The sequence below is a fragment of the Myxocyprinus asiaticus genome, chromosome 6 (genome assembly GCF_019703515.2).
Source record: "Myxocyprinus asiaticus isolate MX2 ecotype Aquarium Trade chromosome 6, UBuf_Myxa_2, whole genome shotgun sequence".
NCBI lineage: Eukaryota > Metazoa > Chordata > Actinopteri > Cypriniformes > Catostomidae > Myxocyprinus > Myxocyprinus asiaticus.
This window is the reverse complement of record NC_059349.1, coordinates 47,507,791-47,529,018: the sequence shown is the minus strand read 5'-3', so window position 1 is coordinate 47,529,018 and position 21,228 is coordinate 47,507,791. Positions and strand designations below refer to the sequence as shown.

The 21,228-nt window shown below is 37.9% G+C and overlaps 1 protein-coding gene across 9 annotated transcripts; it reads right to left on the bottom strand.

Annotated features, from left to right (window-relative positions):
* Positions 1-3,051: 3,051 nt before the first annotated feature.
* Positions 3,052-20,233, bottom strand: wu:fb63a08 (MAM and LDL-receptor class A domain-containing protein 1). 9 transcript variants are annotated; one of them, XM_051699761.1, is made up of 24 exons: positions 20,059-20,233; positions 19,910-19,950; positions 18,275-18,412; positions 17,835-18,091; positions 17,461-17,545; positions 17,140-17,316; positions 16,650-16,787; positions 15,850-16,106; positions 15,670-15,754; positions 15,373-15,531; positions 14,893-15,030; positions 12,699-12,955; positions 12,519-12,603; positions 12,222-12,380; positions 11,095-11,232; positions 10,531-10,787; positions 10,343-10,427; positions 9,798-10,208; positions 9,132-9,340; positions 8,558-8,708; positions 7,886-8,187; positions 7,092-7,221; positions 6,514-6,682; positions 3,052-3,821 (listed from the first exon to the last, which is right to left on the bottom strand). In XM_051699761.1, the coding sequence occupies exons 1-24, from the start codon at positions 20,133-20,135 to the stop codon at positions 3,785-3,787; spliced, it is 3,942 nt and encodes a 1,313-aa protein (XP_051555721.1). In that variant the 5' UTR covers positions 20,136-20,233; the 3' UTR covers positions 3,052-3,784. The 9 variants fall into 9 exon arrangements, with proteins under 9 accessions (XP_051555721.1, XP_051555728.1, XP_051555727.1 ...); XM_051699768.1 differs by lacking the exons at positions 10,343-10,427; positions 10,531-10,787; positions 11,095-11,232; positions 12,222-12,380; XM_051699767.1 differs by lacking the exons at positions 11,095-11,232; positions 12,222-12,380; positions 12,519-12,603; positions 12,699-12,955.
* Between the last annotated feature and the right edge of the window lie 995 nt (positions 20,234-21,228).

Here is a 21,228-nt window from a genome sequence, read left to right as displayed (position 1 = left end):
TTATAATTTCCAGGATATTAATTAGCTACATAAATAAAATAAAATAATAATAATAAAAATAAAAATAAATAAATACATAAAAATTATTGAAAATTACTTTAAAATCAAACTTTACACATTAAACACAATGATCTCATGGAACAGGAACATTTTGCAGTGCATAGTGACAAACAGGTGTTCAGGAAATTCCTTTGGTAGTTTTTAGATGCTTTTTAGTGTTTTGGGAAAAAATCAAATCAAATGAGCCTTTTACCCTGGGGAGCCTTTAGCCCCGTTTTACCCTATATAAATGCATGACAACACACATGGTCAGGGGGCACATTTGAGCAGCAGGCACTATGGGGAATGTGGCTTAAATAATGGTAATATGTAGGATTTCAGAACTGTTATTGCAGTGGGAAAGAACTAGTTTAACCAATGTTTCAGTTTGGTACAGAAGTGTAACACCAGTAAATGTATGCGCCTTAAGATAACTTACACGTACGCAGACTATACACGATCACGGTTAGACACATTAAGTCATTTTCTGGGATTTTTTTTTTTTTTTTTTTTTTTTTTTGCCACCCCAATGAAATCACTGGATCTTACCTGGCCACCCCTGAAAAAAAGTTCTGGCTACATCCCTGTTGTTAGGGAGATACCATGGCCTCTTAGATGTTACAAAGTACATACAATACAGTACATAAAAACTAACAAACAAACAAAGAAATATCAACACAATAATATAAGCAAACAAACAGCTGAACAAACAAAACAATAGTACACTTTGTGTCTTACAGTGTGTCTTATAATCTGATTGTTCAATGTCAATTTGCGAACTTTTGCAATCAAATATTTTTTTGTGACTACTAAACTGTATATTTGACCCCATGGTAACCATGCCCTACACTCTGCTAGTTTCATGTCTCTCATAGCTCTCTGCACTCTCTTTCTCCTTATATAATAAAGCAATTTTAATTTCATGTCCATTTATTTGTTTATTGGTATGTAGCCATGAAATAAGTAGGCCTACAGTCAGCCGGTCATTATCACAAAATAGACACCTTCAGGATCATACAAGACTGATCCTGATCACCCTATTGGGTCTTATTTTGTGATAAGGGCTGGCTGATTGTAAGTTATCCCTTACTTATTACGCAGCTCTCTGGAATACTTGATTGTAATTGGTCCATTGCGCCATCCAGCAATCTGATATTTATGTCTCTGAAGAACAAAAATGGGCTTTTCCCAATCAGTGGGCATTTTCAAAGCGGGATGGGTGATTTTCAACCGCTTTACCCAATTTGCCTACTGCACTGAGATTCCCTACTTTCATTGGATAGTTTAGAAACGCCCATCCTGGTTTGGCAACGGCCTCTGATTACTACACTGAGATTCCCTACTTTCATTGGAAAGTTTAGAATTGCCCATCCCAGTTTGAAAACGCCCACAGATTGGGAAACACCCATTATTGTTTCTCAGAGACCTATACTTCGATATTTCTAAATAATGACCACACATCTAAGGATTAATTTTTTTTTTATTTTTCATATTTTCAGAATATAAAAACCGGTAGAACTCTGACACACCGGAGTTTGAATTCATTGTTTCTGGAGACTCTGTGGTCTCTTTCTTCTCACATAAAACCTTGATTTCAACTCAAATCATTATTTCATGTCCATTTCATAATTTATTTGGTAAGTAGCCATGTTATACCTGTGGTCAAAATCACAGAGTGGTCAGGATCCTGATTAGGAGCAGATCAGGATAGATAGAATATCCCATAAAAATCAACCTAGTCTGCACCTTACTGCACTACAATAATTTGGAACATTTGGCTAAAAGGAACATTTCACCTAAAAGGCAGAGGGGGAGATTTTCAGCAAATAAGGAGTGGTAAATGGTTTCTCTTTTGCTATTTTTGGAGCTTGACAGACCCGTTACCCACAGTTTCAATTGCATTATAAAAGTATTAGCTAAGACAGAGATTAGAGTGCATTTTTTTTTATTATTGCATTATCAAGTGCTCACGAAAAGTTGTCTTTTTTACCCCCCTGTTTTTTGATTACAGAGAGGGAGTCTGCTTCACGGATTGAGTTGGGAAGGTTGTTCCACCACAGAGGTAAGCCTATGGTGAATCCAAAAGTCTGGGAAAGTGTTTTGGTGCCTCTTTGTATTGGTACCACAAGGCTCTGCTCATTTGCAGACTACAGCCTTCTGGAGGGGACGTAGCTTTGCATGAATGATTTTAGGTAAGCTGGCGCAGACCCAGTGACTGTTCTGTATGCTAGCATCAGAGCCTTGAACTTGATACATGCAGCAATTGGCAGCCAGTGTACAGAGACAAAGAGGGGTGTAACATGTGCTCTCTTGGGTTTATTGAAAACCAGCTGTGCTGCTGCATTCTGTATAATTTGCAGAGGAGTAGTTTGTCAGCTGTAATATTTTGGAGGGAGCTCCATAGTTTGACAGATGACAGGTGATAATGCATCTTGGGATAGTTCACCCAAAATTAAAAATTCTGTTCTAATTTTTCTCACCCTCATGTTGTAAACCCTGAATCACATTCTTCCTGCCATGGAACACAAAAGGAGATGTAAGGCAGAATATTAGCCTCAGTTACCTTTCACTTTCATTGTATGAATGATGATGCAATGAAAGTGAATGGTGACTGAGCTTAACATTCTGCCTAACATCTCCTTTTGATGGTATCTAATGAAAGGGTGAGTAAATAATGGCAAAATTTTCATTCAACATTTTTAATGTGATCATGTCCTGTATGTTACTTTTTTCGGTGCCATTGCAGCAGCACATATGTGTATGTTCTTAGCAGTTGCAAGTCTTCAGTACTTGTTAAAGCGAACTTAGGTGTGAATACTGTAAGCGTAGAAACATTGTAGCCACTGTATAGTGAGGCATCCATTAAAAATGAAGCTAGAGCTGTGAATATATGCAAATAAATAAAAAACCCTTTTATAAATTAGACTTGTTCAAGATTAACATAAAAGCAGTGACAGGAAAAGAAAAGAAAGGCAATATATGCAATTAGTGAATAAACTAATATACAGTACGTCTCAGTCACCATTCACTTTTATTGCTTTCATCTTTTTTCTTTTACAGTGATAGTAAATGTTAACTGAGTCTGTCAGTCTAACATTCTGCGTAACATCTATTGTGTTCTACAGAAAAAAAAAATGACAGTTGTACATGTTTCAAACAACATGAGGGTGAGTAAATGATTATTAAAAAAATTATTTATTTTTTTACTGTTAAATTAGAAAAATGCTAAATATAAATATTTTCACTAGTGGTCTCAGATTTGTTGATCGACTACATTCAAATGCATTTGAAAAACCACACAGTTAAACACTGGACTTTTTTATTTATTCAAATACTGTAAGAATAAATCAATACTGTCCATTTGGATATGGTAAAACAGTCATTATTAATAAACCTACAAATGACACGTTTCATAAGGAGTAGATATGACGTTAGGAAATTTAAATTTTTGTGTTAACTCTTAACACATCTAGTAAGCTTAACTAGTCTGATTAATGCATCAGTTATGACAGGTGTCGTCAGCAGATCGTTCATCTTGTATGTTCACAAGATGGTGCCATGTATGGCTGCTGCACTGCGAGCTCCGAACTGTGTAAACTGTGTTGTGTAAATCAGATGTTTATTGTAATTGTTATACTGCTATGTTGTTCGGAACTGCACCCAAGACTTTCACCCACTGTTGCACTTGTGTATATGGTTGAGTGACAATAAAGGGATTTGATTTGAAGTAAACGTCTACTTTAGCTCAAGCCCGAAGCCATTTCTGTTGAAGTGAGGACCGCCTGAACAACAAAGAAGGGAGACTGTTAGCATACATAACTTCATTATTTCCACTGAGTCACTATCACAGTATTATTATAAAAAGGTATTTTTAGTTCAGCAAAACTTTCAGCAAGCCTCTAAGAACATGTGTTGTATAGATGTTATTACTGTATAATTATTCACAATACCAGTCAAAAGTGTGGACACATTTTATACTCAATTTATTTTTCTCATGATCTTAAAAACCCTTTTAAGGCCTATGCTTAAATCCTTAAAATGAGTTTGGTAGACAAATATAAATGGTTCCTAAGTTTACATTTCTAAGTGCCTCAGTTTTAATTAAAATGAAATTTGTGTGTGTATATATATATATATATATATATATATATATATATATATATATATATGTATATGTGTGTGTGTGTGTGTGTGTGTGTGTGTGTGTGTGTATCTATATATACAGTTGTGCTCAAAAGTTTGCATACCCTAGTAGAATTGGTAATATATGTACCATTTTTAAAGAAAACATGAGTGAGAAGGCAAAACACATTTCTTTTATGTCTTATGGGATTCATATTCAACTGTAGGTTATAACAGAATGGCACAATCATAAAACAAACCATGGCAACAATTTAAAAAAAAATGACCCCTGTTCAAATGTCTGCATACCCTTAGTTCTTAATACTGTGTATTGCCCCCTTTAGCATCAATGACAGCGTGCAGTCTTTTGTTATAGTTGTCTATGAGGCCCCAAATTCTTGCAGGTGCTATAGCTGCCCATTCGTCTTGGCAAAATCCCTCCAGGTCATGCAAAGTCTTTGGTCATCTTGCATGAACCGCACGTTTGAGATCTCCCCAGATTGGCTCGATGATATTAAGGTCAGGAGACTGTGATGGCCACTCCAGAACCTTCACCTTTTTCTGCTGTAACCACTAGAGGTTCAACTTGGCCTTGTGCTTAGGGTCATTGTCGTGCTGGAAAGTCCAAGAGCGTCCCACACGCAGCTTTCGTGCAGAAGAATGCAAATTGTCTGCCAGTATTTTCTGATAACATGCTGCATTCATCTTGCCATCAATATTCACAAGATTCCCCGTGCCTTTAGAGCTCACACACCCCCAAAACATCAGTGAGCCACCACCATGCTTCACAGTGGGGATGGTATTCTTTTCACTACAGGCCTTGTTGACCCCTCTCCAAACATAGCACTTATGGTTATGACCATAAAGCTCTATTTTGGTCTCTTCACTCCAAATTACAGTGTGTCAGAAGCTGTGAGGCATGTCAAGGTGTTGTCATTTGTGGCATTGGCGCAGTAAAGGCTTCTTTCTTGCAACTCGACCACGCAGCTCATTTTTGTTCAAGTATCGCCATATTGTGCTCCTTGAAACAACCACACCGTCTTTTTCCAGAACAGCCTGTATTTCTCCTGAGGTTACCTGTGGGTTTTTCTTTGTATCCCGAACAATTCTTCTGGCAGTTGTGGCTGAAATCTTTCTTGGCATACCTGACCTTGGCTTGGTATCAAGAGATCCCCGAATTTTCCGCTTCTTAATAAGTGATTGAACAGTACTGACTGGCATTTTCAAGGCTTTGGATATCTTTTATATCCTTTTCCATCTTTATAAAGTTCCATTACCTTGTTATGCAGGTCTATTGACAGTTCTTTTCTGTTCCCCATGGCTCAGTATCTAGTCTGCTCAGTGCATCCACATGAGAGCTAACAAACTCATTGACTATTTATACACAGACACTAATTGCAATTTAAAAAGCCACAGGTGTGGGAAATTAACCTTTAATTGCCATTTAAACCTGTGTGTGTCACCTTGTGTGTCTGTAAAAAGACAAACTTTTGATCAGGGCCATTTGGGTGATTTCTGTTATCATTATGATTTAAAAAGGAGCCAAACAACTATGTGATAATAAATGGCTTCATATGATCACTATCCTTAAATAAAAGACTTTTTTTTTTTTTTTTTGCATGATCAATCATATTTTCAAAATCAATGCCAAAATGTCACAATTTCTGCCAGGGTATGCAAACTTTTGAGCACAACTGTATATATATATATATATATATATATATATATATATATATATATATATATATATATATATATATACACCAGTCAGTACTGTTACATTCTGTTATAACCTACAGTTGAATATGAATCCCATAAGAAATAAAATAAATGTGTTTTGCTTGCTCACTCATGTTTTCTTTAAAAATGGTACATATATCACCAATTCTCCAAGGGTATGCAAACTTTTGAGCACAACTGTACAATATTGTATATTGTATATATACAATATTGTATATAGATATACTGTATGATGAGTTGGAGTGGATATTGAAGGAAAATCAACCAACAAGTGCCCAGCATTCAACAATACTCTTTAAAAATGCATCTCAGATGGCACCTCATGAGAATGCTTAGAAGCAGAGCAGTAATCTATAATGGTGACATCTTTGTAGAAGCTTAAATATCAGATAGTTTTGATTTGATAATTCCTATATCTCCATTTGTGATGTTTCATAGTTAGTTTTCATAATATTCTTCTTCTAAAATTGGGACATCAGTATTATCACATTTTAGTTTTCTGTCAAATACAATAAGAATATGCTTATATATTTATACAAACAAAACGTGAATAATGTGTATCTAATAAGGACTCTTATCCAATATTTCTAGTACTTAAAATAGTCTGTCTACCTCCATCGGACTATGATTTTGTCGTCCGTTACTCTCCAGCTCTCTCCAAACTCTTTCAGATTCTTTGCCTGCTCCCGATTTGGCTTCATCATATCATTTTTGCTGCTGTCATCAAAATTTCCACAGAGACCTCCAATCTTCCTTTTATATGTGTGGGGAAGAGTGACCTCTGCAGAGGGAAAGAAAGAGAGATGCAAATATTTCTCAAAGTTCTTTCTCATTTGTACACTTTTCAATCAAATGTTGGGCAGCTTATATTGAGATGAGAGATAACATAGCCCGACTATGGCTCATTCCCAATATTGCACTAACATTCAACTACAAAACATGAATGTAACAGGAAAGGCACAAAACATGTTTTGAAAGAGAAAAGTTTTGGCTTTGCCTTGTAATAAATCATTATAATTGTGTGTGTGTGTGTGTGTGTGTGTGTGTGTGTGTGTGTGTGTGTATGTATATATATATTAAACTGAGTTATACTACCAGAAATTATTCAGTTATATATTCAAATTATATGTATTCCAAACTTACTGTGATGAGACCTGCCAATCATAAATACAAATAGAATTAATCATTACCTGCTTTGCCTTTGCCATTAAACTCCACAGAGAGTCCAAAGTCAGTCTTCAGATAGACCCGAGAAGAACGTTCCCAAATCTTTATCCCTCCAGAGGGGGAGACAGGAGGTTTAACGCTCAACCCATCAACCTGAAAGTCAGAAAGGAAGAGAGAGAGCCAGATGAAAAAAGTAGAATTCCAGTACTAGGTATATTTCACTGCATTACTCCCCAGTTACCACAAGGGGGTGTTAAAAAGCTGATTCATTTCTGACCATTTCTCAGACTTTTATAGGACCTGGCCTTGACAGTCAGAGCCAATGATGTATGTCAGGCAGATAAGACATTCCCTTTTTATCAGATTTATTTAAATGTATCTGGTGTAGACGTGATCACGGCCCTCATTTTGTGGAAAATAACTGAACTGTGTGGTGGTTTTTTTTAAATCAGAAGACTAGTTACTTTATTATAACATAATATACTGGAAATCAGATATTTAGTAAAATATACAGGCTGTTCCATTGTATGGCTTTAGTCGACTTGGAATAATGTGACAAAGTTAGAGCAGTCTAAATCACCAACCACTTTTGTTAATATCTCCTTTTGTGTTCCACGTAAGAAAGAAAGTCATACTAGTTTGGAGCAGCACGGGGTTGAGTAAATGATGACATAATTTTCATTTTTGGGCAAACTATCGCTTAAAGCTTTGAAACTTAAAGGAGCAAACCTGAGAAACTTTGCTGACATTGTTGGACAAAAGCCAGCCAGATGCCACAATGCTATACTATAGCTTTTATCAGAAGAAATGTACTCACTGTGATTTTACGGCCCTTTTTAAATTCCACAGTGTGGTTATAAACTCTGATTCTCAGAGCACGAACACGACCGTCATCATCATCGTCCTCCTCACTGCTGTCATCTTCATCACTGCTGTCGTCCTCCTCACTGCTCTTGTCTTTTATTTTTTCATTGATGGCAACCACATAAACGGCCTGAAGGTTGCTTGGCAGGGTGGTGGTTTGGACCAAGACGTAAGAGTACTTGCCCTTAAACTTGTGCTTCATGTTGTCAAAGGTTTTGTATTCGGGGTCATCATCGATTTTGCACTTGCTGAAATCTGGCACACAGAAACATAAAGTGTAATGAGACCAGTCACACCAGTATATCTACATAAGGGGCCGTTCACACAGGGTGCGTTCATGCGCTCAAAAGAAACTAGGGCAGTGGTATGGAATAGAACGCAAGGGTCTTGAGATGCATTATAAAAGTTGAATGTCTTTTAACTTGACATCTTATATTAAAAATAAAGCGCTCACGGCGCGAGACACTGAAAAATAGTCACACAACAGCTAAAGATGTGAGCACAGACAGACAATTACAAAACAACCTGGATGGAATGCAGGGATGCACCCTGTGTGAAAGCCCCTAAAACTGTATGCCTATAGCACTTTAATAAATTGTGATGGTTTCATTGGAAAAATACGTACCAGTCTCCTGGCAACTGTATTCTCCCTGCTCAGTCATGTGACATATCTGATCTGTATCACATTCATATTCCTCGCACTGAATCTCTCCGTCATTTTCTTCCTCACACTCACATCTCTGTGAGCAATAGTTGTCATACCAAACTTCACCAAACTGCACAACAAAAGAGAGGAAATAATGTGTTATGTGTTCCTATGAATAAGAAAGCTAAAAGCTGAAATTTTTCTTGATTTTAAGATACTTTCTTCTATCTCAGCTTAATATTCAGAGACAACTACTGTGCAAATAAGCCATTTGGATGTTGATTACCCTGAAAAGTCAAAACCCTATGGCTCTTTTGTGCTATCAAAACATTGCTCTGTTTGTTTGAGCACCCCAGCATGACACTGCAACATTGCCAGAACCAAAAGAGTGATTATGGGGCGAGACTATCTGTTTGCTCAACTAATGGAAGACGGCAATCTTCCAATGAAATATTTTTGCAATTTCTTTTAGTGACACTAGAGGTGCAGAAATTACACATTTCAGCTTTATTCAAAGAGCATGTTAGAAGTTTAGTGTGACTGGGTCACTCACATTGTGGTTATTGCCATGACCGTCTTGGCAACCACATTCACGAATGGGCACACATGCATGTTGTTTAAGCACAAAGCCATCATCACACACACAGCCCTGCACACACGGCCCATCAGTGTTGCAGTCAGGAGGGCCGTGCAGGTATGTACAAGTAGGCTGGCAGGCAGGGATGCAGTCAGTGTAATGACTGTTTGTGGGGCAAGGGGGCACTGTGAGGAAAGAAGAAATTTTAATTGAAACTTTTTCATTTAGCTTCTGTACAGATCTATTTTGTAATCTGCAAAGTAAAACATAGTTATGACCAAAATTGGGTCTTACAAACTATGATCTGTCCACTGACAGACAGGTTTAGCTCAACTATGCTCAGATTCAGAAAAAAAAAAAAATGGTGGAATTGCAGTAACTACAAACAATAAAAACCAAGTAACTTTGAAGCCATTTTTCTCAGTTTCAGTGAAAGCATAGTTACTGATTTATGCCATTGTAGGGCAGTGTATTTAACAAATTATTTTTGTTGAAACAGTGTATTTGTCTCTTTTTTTAAAACAAGAGCAAGAGGAAAATAATAAGATATTAAAATTGAAATGGGGGAGTGTTATTTTATTGCAGTAGCAATCACAACAGAATGTGAAAACACTGCAATGATAAATACAGTAGGGAGCTTACTTGAGACCGGGATGTCTGTAGTTTGGATGGGCCTTGCTGTAGACTGAATGGGTGCGGCTGTAGTTTGAACAGGTGCGGCTGTTGTTTGGATGGGTGCGGCTGTAGTTATGACAGGTGCGGCTGTAGTTTGGATGGGTGCAGATGTTGTTTGGATGGGTGCACCTGTAGTTGTGCTTGGTATAGTTGTAGTTTGTACAGTGACAGCTGTAGTTTGGACGAGTTCAGTTGTAGTTGGGATACAATTATCTGTATTAGCTGCTTGTGCAGCCGTAGTTGCCGTAGATTGAAGAGGTGCAGCTGTGGTTTGTAACATTGTTGAAGATGGGACTGTTACGATTCCCACCGGAGAGGTCACTGGATTATTTGTTGACCATTGAGATGTAGGTGATGGAGTGACCTGGTTTATAAAATCTGAAAAATATTTGCAGGAAAGAAAAAAACAAACTTTTGCCAAACCTGTCCTATGCAAATAGTAATTTTGCTCATTAAGCTGACTTAGGTTGAAGTTATATAAAGATTAAGGCCTGCCAGAGAGCATACAGTACCATCACAGGTTCCTCTGTGCAGAGAGACATCATCAATGGCAACATCTGACAGGGCTGTGCTTCCTCTACGCCCCTCAAAGATGACCTAATGGACCAATAACATTTAAAGTTAACATGAATTCAACAATGACCCTATTTAAATTTAAAGCATTACAAGAAGGTTAGGTAGTTCTCTAACTTTTACTGACCTGAAACTTAGTCTTTGGTCTTAGGTCCACTAGAGCACGGTGCCAAATGTCTCCATGGTTTTCTCTCTTCCTCCACACCTCCTGGGCCCTGTTGCCCTCCAGCAGGTAGACACTCAGTCCCATGGTACTGCTGGTACCGTAAATGTGATACCAAAACTGCAGACACTGAGGTTGAGGGTCAGTACATTCTGAACTGAGGAGACGGGCCGTGTCACCGTGAGTTGCGCTGTCACCCTCAATGTAGATATAAAAACCACCTGCAAATTTGTACCAGAAAAATAAGAATCTAGAGCAGAGAAATAGTCATAGAAGTTACCTTGGATATTATAGTGACACCAAGTGGCGTGAATACAAATTCCTGAAAAAAACCTTGCAGTTACCAATGTCATTTTAGAAGTGTGCTATTCAGTCAGCCATGATGAATTTACTTTACAAGCAAAAGTGTCAAACAGTACTATACATTTCTTTATGTGTAATTTTTTTTTTAATAAGGAACAAGTTACTGAGTGAACTTTTAATAGTTTCTAAAAAAAAAATAAATAAATAAAAAAAATCAAGACCCACTTCCTGTTGTGTGGTCAAAAGAGGGACCAGTCATTGATGAGGGGGTGGAGCCTGTGTGTCTCGTCCAATCAAAAACGTCAGTCAGCAGCTGATTCCAACTGCAGATATCACTTTCAAAATCACAGTTGATGCTGCAAACTGCCAAAACAAAAAGCAATTATAATAGAGCGCAACAGTGCCCGCCCACTTTTTCAGCCTTCTGGGTTCCAGAAGTATTTTCTCCATTCATTTCTTCCATAGAATTTTAATAAAATTCTTCATAAGAGTTGTGAGCCATGAACCAAACCAACCAGCTCCGAGGAGAATCTCAACATCACAAACTTTGGTACAAAGCTGTGTACTTACCGTCTTTCCTGAGGGCACAAACTACAATCCCATGAAGCATTGTGAATGATGTCACTGAATAAAAAACTATGGGAATATATAAAACTTTTTTTCTTCGATTACGTCATTCACAGTGCATCATGGGAGCGTGCGGTCACTCAGAGGCATGTTTCATGGGTTTTGTTAGCCCCGGTTCTCTGATTAGTGGATTTTTCTCTACTGAACCATGGGTAATGTAGTTGTTTACCATGAATTCCACTTTCAAACAGGATTTTTAAACAATGAAGTTGAGATAACGCAGACGGATAGCTTCAGCGGAAGCATATACCATCGATGAACCTTGTACATTTACATTTAGTCATTTAGCAGACGATTTTATACAAAGTGGCTTACAAATGAGGAACATAGCAAGCAATTTGTAGGTCACGGTAAGTTTGTCTTTAAAATTGTATGAGTTATTGTTGAAAATAAATTTGTTTTTGGGATGAATGAATGGGATTTTTACTTCCAGAACCAGACTGTTGCACTCTATTGTCATTCCAAGCAGTCAAGCTAAATCTTCTTAACCTTTGTGACAGCTACAACAGCCTACTTAAACTACAAAATGAGCTTAGTTTTAAAGTAACATCAACATTGTTATAGTAAGCATTACAGTATAATTGTAAATCTGAATTTAACCAAGGGCTGTTCTGTCTTTTTCTGAAAACAATGGAAATTGCAGAGAAATAAATTGTGGCTGAATTTATGACAACAGAAATAACAACAGAAAGTAATCACACTGCAACAGTGAGTATGAAGCTTACTTGGTGCTGGGGTGTTTGGTACGTCTGTAGGTGGAGTGGGTCTAACTGTAGTTTGGACAGTTGTTGTGGTAGTTTGGATTGGTGCAGGCTGTGGTGTTGTTGAAGCTGGTGGCGTTGACACCAGAGATGTTGGTGATGGAGTCACATGGTTTATTAAATCTGAAAGATATTAACAACTCTTAACACAAAGTTGAGAACCCTTTTGCAAATTGTAAACTGTAATTATGCTGATTATGTTGAGTTAATTATTTAAAGCCTAAAATTTTTTCAAAGGGCTGCCAAAGAGTAGAAACATACCATCACAGGTTCCTCTGTGCAGAGAGACATCATCAATAGCAACATCTGACAGGGCTGTGCTTCCTCTACGTCCCTCAAAGATGACCTGATGGACCAATAACATTTAAAGTCAACATGAATTCAACATTCACTCTATTTAACATTTAAAACTTTACAAGAAGATTAGGTAGTTTTACTGACCTGAAACTTTGTCTTTGGTCTCAGTTCAACCAGTGCATGATGCCACATGTCTCCATGGTTTTCTCTTCTGCTCCACACCTCCTGGGCCCTGTTGCCCTCCAGCAGGTAGACGGTCAGTCCCATGGTGCTGCTGGTACCGTAAATGTGATACCAAAACTGCAGACACTGAGGTTGAGGGTCAGCACATTCTGAACTGAGGAGACGGGCCGTGTCACCATGAGTTGCACTGTCACCCTCAATGTAGATATAAAAACCACCTGCAAATTTAGACCAGGAAAAGGAGAGTCTTGAGCAGAGAAATGGTCATAGAAGTTATGCAACAGAGGCTAGGTATAATTTCTAGATGTGATACAATTTGATAATTTTATGCATAATGTTAAAAATTCTGGAGCTCATTAGAATAGCAGAAGTGTTTCAAAAGTTCAGAATTCTGATATGGGCAATACAAGAGAAATAAACTTTTTTGTTTAGCACAGTCATCAGAATACCTTTGAAAGTACGTGGACTATTTAAGAGGAATGTTCTGTTAAAGGTGCTCTGTGTAATTTGTGGTTTATGTTGAGCTGGGTGATATAACAGTTGTCTCTGTCTTTTTAGTGACACCAAGTGGTGGAATGCATATTCCTGCAAAAGCTTTCATTTACCAATGTCATTGTTGAAGTGTGCTATTCAGTTGGCCATGATGAATTAATTTCACAAGCAAAACTGTCCAATAACAGGGGTTACTGAGATAAAGCAAAAAGTATTCAGCTGGTAACATGATCTCAACATGTCCATTCTCATGAGGTGACCCGCTCCACGTAAAACAGGATTGTGTAGGTCACTGATATGACTGGAGTCTTCCTTTCATTTGTATATACAATTTATGCATATATTTTGAGTCAAAACATTATGACCACTTGCCTAATGTGCTGTTGGTCCTCAACGTGCCGCCAAAACAGCGTCGACCCGCTGAAGCATGGACTCTACAGGATCCCCAGATGTATCCTGTGGTATGTGGCATCAAGATATTAGCAGCAGATCCTTCAAGTCCTGCTAGTTGCGAGGTGGAGCCACTGTGGATCGGACTTGTTGGTCCAGCACATCCCACAGATGCTCAATCGGATTGAAATCTGGAAATTTGTAAGCCAGGGCAACACCTTCAACTCTTCCTCATGTTTCTCAAACCATTCCCAAACAATGTGTGCAGTGTGGCAGGGCGCATTATCCTGCTGAATGAGGCCACTGCCATTAGGGAATACCATTACCATGAGGCGGTGTACCTGGTCTGCAACAATATTTAGGTAGGTGACACGTGCCAAATTGACATCCACATGCATGGCCGGACCCAGGGATTCCCAGCAGAATATTGTTCAGAGCATCACACTCCCTCCATCGTTTTTTCATCTTCCCACAGTGCGTCCTGGTGCCATCACTTTCCCAGGTATATGGCACACATGTACGCGGCCATCCATGTGATGTAAAAGAAATGGGACTCATTGGACCAGATGATCTTCTGCCACTGCTCCAAGGTCCAGTTCTGAAGTGCCAATTGTAGGTGCTATCGACGGTGGAAAGGGGTCATCATGGGCACTCTGAGTTTTCTGCGGTTAAGCAGCCCCATACGCATCAGGGTGCAATGCACTGTGTTTTGAGACAAATTCCTCCCGTAACCATCATTAAAATTTTCTGTGACTTGTGCAACAGTAGACCTTCTGTCGGTTCGGACAAGACAGGATAGCCTTCATTGCCCTCGTGCATCGATGAGCCTTGGGTGGCCAACACCCTGTCGCCTGTTTGTGGTTTGTCCCTCCTTGGACCACTGTCAGTAGGTACTCACCACTACTAACCGGGAGCACCCCACAGGCCATGCCGTTTCAGAGATGCTCTGATGCAGTTTTCTGGTCATAACAATTTTGCCCTTGTCAAAAATGCTCAGGTCTTTACTCCTGCCCATTTCTCCTGCATTCAACATGTTGACTACAAGAACTGATTGTTTGCTTACCATCTAATCTACCCAGACCTTGACAGGTGACCTTGTTAGGAGATGATCAACGTTATTCGCTTCACCTGTGAGTAGTCATAATGTTTTGGCTCATCGGTATATACTGTATATATAAAACAGTACTATTCATTTCTTTGTGTAAAATGTTTTCAGTGAGGAAAAAGTTACTGAGTTAACTGTTAATTGTTTTATGAAGAAATCAAGACCTACTTCCTGTTGTGTGGTCAGCGGAGGGACCAGTCATTGATGAGGGGGTGGAGCCTGTGTGTCTTGTCCAATCAAAAACGTCAGTCAGCAACTGATTCCAACTGCAGATATTACTTTCAAAATCACAGTTGATGCTGCAAACTATCAAAACAAAAAAGCAGTCATAACTGTCATTCCAAGCAGTCAACCAAAATCTGCTTTACATATATGATTGCTATGACAGGCTACTTAAACTTCAAAATGAACATACAGTAGTTGTAAAGTAACATCAACATTGTTAAAGTAAGCATTATTTATTTGTATTATTATTATTATTATTATTATTATTATTTTCCATTTAGGTTCATCTGTAATTAACCAAGGGCTGTTCTGTCTTTTTCTGAAAACAATGGAAATTGCAGAGAAATAAATTGTGGCTGAATTTATGACAACAGAAATAACAACAGAAAGTAATCACACTGCAACAGTGAGTATGAAGCTTACTTGGTGCTGGGGTGTTTGGTATGTCTGTAGGTGGAGTGGGTCTGACTGTAGTTTGGACAGTTGTTGTGGTAGTTTGGATTGGTGCAGGCTGTGGTGTTGTTGAAGCTGGTGGCGTTGACACCAGAGATGTTGGTGATGGAGTCACATGGTTTATTAAATCTGAAAGATATTAACAACTCTTAACACAAAGTTGAGAACCCTTTTGCAAATTGTAAACTGTAATTATGCTGATTATGTTGAGTTAATTATTTAAAGCCTAAAATCTTTTCAAAGGGCTGCCAAAGAGTAGAAACATACCATCACAGGTTCCTCTGTGCAGAGAGACATCATCAATAGCAACATCTGACAGGGCTGTGCTTCCTCTACGTCCCTCAAAGATGACCTGATGGACCAATAACATTTAAAGTCAACATGAATTCAACATTCACTCTATTTAACATTTAAAACTTTACAAGAAGATTAGGTAGTTTTACTGACCTGAAACTTTGTCTTTGGTCTCAGTTCAACCAGTGCATGATGCCACATGTCTCCATGGTTTTCTCTTCTGCTCCACACTTCCTGGGCCCTGTTGCCCTCCAGCAGGTAGACGGTCAGTCCCATGGTGCTGCTGGTACCGTAAATGTGATACCAAAACTGCAGACACTGAGGTTGAGGGTCAGCACATTCTGAACTGAGGAGACGGGCCGTGTCACCATGAGTTGCACTGTCACCCTCAATGTAGATATAAAAACCACCTGCAAATTTAGACCAGGAAAAGGAGAATCTTGAGCAAAGAAATGGTCATAGAAGTTATGCAACAGAGGCCAAGTATGATTTATAGATGTGCTATTATTTATGATAATTTTATGCATGATGTTAACAATTCAGGAGCTCATTAGAATAGCAGAAATGTGTTTTAGAATTATGATACGTGCAATACAAGAGAAATTATCTCTTTTTTTGCACAGTAATCAGAATAGTTTTGAAAGTACGAGAACTTTTGAAGAGGGATGTTCTGTTAAAGGTGCATATTGTAATTTCTGGTTTATGTTGTGCTGGGTGAAATGACAGTTGTCTTGGACATTTTAGTGAAGTGATGGAATACATATTCCAGCAAAAGCTTTCAGTCACAAATGTCATTGTTGAAGTGTTCTATTCAGTCAGCCATGATGAATTTATTTCACAAGCAAAAGTGTAAAACAGTACTATACATTTATTTTATGTGTAAAAAGTTTTTAATGAGGAACAAGTTAATGAATTAAATTTTAAATTGTTTCTATGAAGAAATCAAGACCCACTTCCTGTTGTGTGGTCAAAGGAAGGACCAGTCATTGATGAGGGGGTGGAGCCTGTGTGTCTTGTCCAATCAAAAACATCAGTAAGCAACTGATTCCAACTGCAGATATTGCTTTCAAAATCACAGTTGATGCTACAAACTGCAAAACAAAAAGCACATTACCATAAACCATTAATCATTCCAAGCAGTAAAATACAATTTGCTTTATCTAGATGATAAATGTGACAGCCTTCTTAAACTTCAAAATCCCAGCTCAGTTATAAATTGACACATTATGGTAAGCAAGATATAAAATTGACCCAATTTGCTTCCTTATTGCATGCTTCTGGTCTTATAATGCAAAATTAATTAATGCATGACATTCCAAATAAAATAAGTTTTGCAATCTTTTATCAAAATGTTATAACTTGCTCCTCCTCCCTTTTTCCTTTTTGGCTGATCCCTCTTACTTTTCAACCCCTCCAACCACCAATGGTAGGTAAGGACCTTACTTGGTGCTGGGGTGTTTGGTACATCTGTAGGTGGGACAGTTTTGACAGTTGTGGTGGTAAGTTGGATGAGTCTGGTTGTGGTTTGGGTGGTTGTGGTGGTAGTTTGGATGGGCGTTGTTGAATCTGGTGGCAATGACATCTGAGATGTAGGTGATGGAGTAACCTGGTTTATTAAATCTGAAAAATATTTACAACTATTAAAGTCAAAAACTTTGTTGTAAAACTTGCTCTGTGCAAGTCATTCTGCTGTACTGATGAAATGTACTCAATTTTATAGAGCCAAAAGATGTTACTAAGGGCTGCCAAAGAGTAGAAACATACCATCACAGGTTCCTCTGTGCAGAGAGACATCATCAACAGCAACATCTGACAGGGCTGTGCTTCCTCTACGCCCCTCAAAGATGACCTGATAAGTCAATAACCTTTTTAGATTTTTTTAATCTGTCCTAAATGCCACTGCTCAAACATTCCTACAGACCATGCACAAACAATTTTAGCACAATGACACATCGTGTCTTACAAAACATTCTTAATAGGATGAACATCTTATTTCGGAAAAACGTAATTAACATATATAGTATAGAGAAACTGCAAGCCTTCCTTAGTTACTGCCAAAAATCATTGATAGAAAGTTTAGTATGTTAACTTTAACATTTAAAGCATTACAAGAAGGTAGTCCTCAAACCTTTACTGACCTGAAACGTAGTCTTTGGTCTCAGGTCCATTAGTGCATGATGCCACATGTTTCCATGATTTTCTCTCCTCCTCCACACCTCCTGGGCCTTGTTGCCCTCAAGCAGGTAGACGGTCAGTCCCAAGGTGCTGCTGGTACCATAAATGTGGTACCAAAACTGCAGACACTGAGGTTGAGGGTCAGCACATTCTGAACTGAGGAGACGGGCCGTGTCACCATGAGTTGCACTGTCACCCTCGATGTAGATATAAAAACCACCTGCAAATTTGGACCAGAAAAGGACACTCTTAAGCAAAAAAATGGCCATAGACGTTTTGGCATTCTGAAACCTAGTTAAATAGCAAAGATATGTTGTGGGCAAAACAAAAAGAATTATTTTTTTCTCACAATCTTCATACTGGCTTTGAGTAAGAGAACAATGGAGGAAGTTTGTTGACCTACTTCCTGTTGTATGGTCAGAGGAGGGACCGGTCATTGATGAAGGGGTAGAACCTGTGTGTCTTGTCCAATCAAAAACATCAGTCACCAACTGAGTCCAACTGCAGATATCACTTTCAAAATCACAGTTGATGCCACAAACTGCCAAAACAAAAAGCAACCTTTTAATCTAAACCATAAATGAATCCAAGCAGTTACCCACAATTTGCTCCATCTAGAATAGATGATGGATGTAACAGCCGTCTTAAACTTATAATGCAATAACTCACTCTGTTTCTAAAACATCTTTCCTTTTTGGCTGATGTCACAAATTCTTATTACTTTTAACTCTTCCCTTTTCAAGCACATTACTTTTTATGGTTTATTCTGTTTATTTATTATTATTATTATTTTTTATTGAATTAACTGTTTCACTTGGAAATATGCCCGATTTCTGAAGAAAAATGTGTCTTTATTTTTATTATTATTATTATTTAATAGAAAGCCTTATCTGGATCGGGAATGTTTGAATATGAACTGGTCAGAACTGTCAGAGTGGACGAGTCAGATCTTCTATTGAAGGATCTGCCAAGATTTTGAGATCAAATCAGATTTACTGTGGCTTTCTTTAAACACTTCGGACCCACTTTATATTAGGTGGCCTTAACTACTATGTACTTAACCATGTGATGCAAGTACTTATTATGTACATACATGTTGTTGTATTGTAATTACATTTGCAATTACACTGTTAACTCTCTAACCCTAACTCCTAAACCTACCGGTACCTCAACCTCAGTAGCAGCAAATGTGGGAATTTTGCAGAACAACATGTAGTAACACAGTAAATACATAGTCTTGTATGTATTTAATGTTAGTACATTGTAGTTAAGGCCACCTAATATAAAGTGTGACCAACACTTCTATAATACTAGAAATACTAGAAATAGAAATACTTCCATAGTATAAAGATAGAAATGCACTAAAATAGCACAAATTCAAGTAACATTAACCGTTTCCCAAAGTCTAATTGTGAGGTTGACTAATTCAAAGAATTAGTCCCCCTTTAGGTTGCATTTTCATTTTAATCTGCTAGACTGTGACTATCCACTTTGCAACAGCAATCAAAAAGCCGTGTTCATGTTTCGCATAAGGGCATCAGCGGCAACGTCAAGTCCCGCTTTCAACTCACCATGAAAAGCACTTGAAGACAAAAAGGTCTCATTCTGTGTTTTGGTGATAGTTAAGACTTGACAAGCTTCTGTGGTAATTAAAATTTGCCTTACATAGGCTAAAAATACTTGATTTCTATCACAAGTCCCATCTGGGCTTGTTTTGTACTTCAAATAGCATTAAGAGGTCCTTTCTCCATCATTTTATCACTGACACGAAAGCACTGTTGTGTGTGTGCATCAGTGTAATGACTCTGGGCAGACACATTATAAAAATCAGTGTTTATGCTGGTTTATGCTATATTAATAGTAAATGTATTAATGGTAAATGCGTTAATCGCCATTAAGAAAAATGAACATGTTAAATTAAATTAAGCTCGTGCGTTAACACATTAATTCTGACAGCTCTAAAAAATACACATAAAAATATAACCTTATAAAAGTCAATCTTTTGAAATTGTTGAAATTGTGCTGATATAATTCTTACCTGCATTTGACCTCCTGTCTGGAAGAGTGAGTGAGATATTTCTGCAGACAGTTAAGAGAAAATGTGACGTTAATAAAATGGAGGTCACGGTAAATACTGTATGTCACATTTGTTAAAGGCAATTGAGAGATAAAAGTCTGACAGCCTACCCCGAATAAGCCTCAGTGTTTAGAACACATAAACAGGCTACTGCAGAGAGTAGCATCAGGTATGTATCCCCAGTCATAGTATGCTGTCCCAGCGTCTTTCTTATTATTCCTCTGGTTTTGAGCTGATGTTAGTCTAAAATATAACACCTGTGCTTATCTTGGGACTTTGCGAAGGGTTAGAATGTGCTAGCTGTTATGAAGGTGGTGGAAATGCACCATTGACCCTGAGGAGGTGTGGTTTTTGGGAAGTGCCTTATCAAAAGTGGAACAGTTGTGATGCATAGTTACAGTAATGGAGAGGAACTTAACTGCTGATGAGGTTAACTGTACTTTAATTTTGTTCATTTCAGTTCCAGTCATGTCCTTATCAAAGTCCATGTACAGAAATGCCAAGTATACAAAATGTATACAGTGGCCTCTTAAAGGCACTCTCAAAAATGCATGAATACCATTACATCAGAGAACAAAATATCAAAACAAGTAAAAAAAAAAAAAAAAAAAAAAAAAAAAAAAAAAAAAGAGCACAATCACACCTTTCAAGCAAAACATTTCACAAATAGATATACTATTAAAAATGTAGACAAAATATATTTGGACACTTTCTGGTTGTCAAGTATAACTGGAACTTGTCCATATTTACTGTACTCAACTGTCAACACCTGTGTGAACTTGAGGGGGACTGACTTCATACAGTCACACAAATTACACTGGGACTGGTTGCTTAAAAGTAATTAAAAATATAGACAAGAAAAGTTCGTTCTGAGAGAAGGTGTAACATCATTTGTCTGCATATTGTATGCCTGTTGGTTTGATGTTCTGATGTCTTATGCAATGAAATTCATATTTTAAGGGTGACTTAACTGTCCTATACTCTTTGAGGCCACTGTGAAAATAAAGATTTATTTATTTTATTAATTGTTAAAATTATTCATGAACGTTTCTACAGGGCCAATGGAAACTGCCAGGTCAGAGTCACTGATGTGGGTGTCACGTTGGATGGGTGTGATAATTGCCTATTGTGCAAAAAGTCAGTTTATCATCATTATATCATATGAGATATTTTTGTTGAAGTACAAATAACTAAGCCATGATTGAGGATGTACAACACCAATGGCATTGCCTCATTTGACTATAGCTAAACATTAGCTAAATGATCTCAAATTGCTGTTT